General features: G+C 43.0%; 1 protein-coding gene across 1 annotated transcript in view; it reads right to left on the bottom strand.

Moving 5' to 3' along the window:
* The window catches only part of larp4b (La ribonucleoprotein 4B), a 32487-nt gene that overhangs the window by 24180 nt on the left and 5807 nt on the right, over positions 1-2500 (bottom strand). Inside the window, exon 2 of the mRNA XM_008297853.1 lies at positions 284-457. Within this exon, the coding sequence (XP_008296075.1) occupies positions 284-457 (174 nt within the window). The remainder of the gene's footprint in view (positions 1-283; positions 458-2500) is intronic.

Here is a 2500-nt window from a genome sequence, read left to right as displayed (position 1 = left end):
CAGCATCAGTTACCGTGGTGATCAGGCTGTGCAGCATCAGTTACCGTGGTGACCTAGCATTTTAAATTACAGCCATCTCTGGCCCCAGGCCCAACACACCTCTCTGACCCGACAGTCTTTCCAGTTCAGCCGTCAGGTGTTAATTCAAACTGAATCCTACACATGGTTACATCATACAGGTCGTCCCTGTCTGGTTGAGGGTGCCTGAGGTCAGTTACCCTCCACTAACTAGCTACCAGCTCAGAGTCTCCTCTGACTAACTAGCAGTCACTAACCAGCCCACCTGTGTGCCCTGGCTGCCCAGGGTCGGGGTATTCTGTGTAGGCCGGCTCGGAGCGCTCCAGGGTGACGGAGGCCACGGGGGCCGGCTCGGCCAGCATTACTGGCACCGGTGGAGGCTCATCTGGGTCGGTTAGTAGGGGCTCCTTGCAAGCCTTGTCCTCACTGGCTTCATAGCCTGTGACAATCAACAAGGGGAGGTATGGTAAATATACAGGCAGTAGGACAGGAACCATCAGAGCTACAGGGGAGCGCCTCGTATCGGGCTCCTGTCTGCAAACGAGCAAAGAAATACCGATGGAATTAAAAAAGACATTAGTATTGTATTACATCTCAAATCTGGAAAATTGCAGAACAATTTCTGCTCAACCCTCTCTGATATGCTGTAGTATAAAACATTAGTATTTAAAAAGACGATTGTGTACTTCTTGCCTGACATATCAAATACTTTCTGAGATCCAGTTTTTAAAGAATCTCTCCAGAACTTCTGATCTAATGCTTTAGTTTTTGTGGTACAACTGTCAAAACTGCTCGATTAGTTATGAAAGTTCAACAAAAACTTTTTTTCCACCTTCGTGACCAAATGTTTCACATTAAAAGCATGTTTACGTTTGCAGTGTTGTGACCTGCAGCGACACGGTTCACAATGTCGCTAATGACTTCTGCTTCGTTAAGTTTTCTGTTCACGTGTTCACAGAGCTGATTTTTCATAACAGCCTCCATTTTTTTATACTTCAAATCATACTTAGAGATGATTTTATCCATTTGTCCAATACTTTAGACTCTAAATCAATAACATGATTAGAAATATTTCAGATTTTTATATTTAATAGTTCCTCAGATACTGTTGTTCAAACAGTCTCTAATTTTGTGAGAAAAAACCTGCTGAAAGTGGGTCGATGGGAACAAATAGAAATTTTAACTTAAATTTCAAAACAGTTTTAAGCAAGTCAAAGATGGTCGAGCAGAAGGACTGATGATTCAAGATGGAACAACCAAACACATATTGACAAATAACTAAAACAAAAATCTACAATCTCAATAGACGAACAAATAAAGGTTGGATAACAAAGAAGCAGGATTATCTTACTATATTGGTTTAAATAGGACATTTCCACTGCACTAATTTGATCAGAACAAAAACAAGTCATTTCTTAATCACCAATTTGTTGCTCTAAATTAGCAGAAAAAAAGAGTCATTTCTTTGTTATCTAATAATTTGCAGTTTTTCTCAGCCTCTGCAATCAAACTACTGCCAGTGAAACAGCGCTGAACTATCAAAAGCAGCAGTTTAGCGGCTATAAAACCTGACAATTAGTGCTGGAGAAGAACATGACGCTGAAGCGGATCAAGACAAAAGGAAACATGGAGGAAACGTTGAGTTGATGAAAATGGGAACAAATCAGAAAGACGAGGGAGAAGAATGACAAAAGAAGGAATGGTGAAATTAGAAATATAAACCAGCTCATCAGAGGTTTCTTCTTAGACTAGAAACTAGGCCTGAATGGCCAAAATGTCAGGTGACTGAATGGTGCTGTAATTGAACGACATCGTCAGCTCACCATCAGATTCTGCATTTCCTACTGAAAGCTCAACGTCTGCTGGCTGCTCTCTGACACAGGAACTGACTCAGATCGTCTTTTAGACTCGTTTGAATTAACAACAAAAAGGCTTCAGCAGCTTGCATGAGCTGCGACCGTCAACGCAGAAGGACAGGAGAAAGCTCTCTCCACCAGGACAGAACACACCTATACGTCTGATGGGCAGGTAATCCATGCAAAGTGCACTGGGCGTTCTTTCTGCAGGTAGAGAATCACCTGACAGCTCACAGTGAACCTCCAGCCATGACCAAAGCCTCTACATGTAGTCCCATAGCTGGAGGCTGTTGCCCATCACAACATAACGCAGAGCTCCAGCTTACTGAACCTACACATTCACAGCCTGATCTCCAGACACAGATTGGGTCAAAGCCTCAGAAAAAGCCTTTTAAAGGAGAACCGGGAAAGTTTGGTCTGAATGTCGTCGCGTATTCAGTCAAATAGTAAATGCTGACAATGTTCTCACAGATACTGTTAAAGGAGTCCTGACGGCTGAACTACGGAGCAGAATGAGTGGTTTAGCAGGTGTGCTGAGGCTTAAGGTAGAGTGTTCAGTGGCATAAAGGTGGCTCTATTTTAACCTGCTGGAATTCCACGGTAACCGATGCCGCACAGCCTGATCT

Source organism: Stegastes partitus, unplaced genomic scaffold (assembly GCF_000690725.1).
Source record: "Stegastes partitus isolate 25-593 unplaced genomic scaffold, Stegastes_partitus-1.0.2 Scaffold1253, whole genome shotgun sequence".
Taxonomy (NCBI): Eukaryota; Metazoa; Chordata; class Actinopteri; family Pomacentridae; genus Stegastes; species Stegastes partitus.
This window is presented reverse-complemented; position numbering and strand designations above follow the sequence as displayed.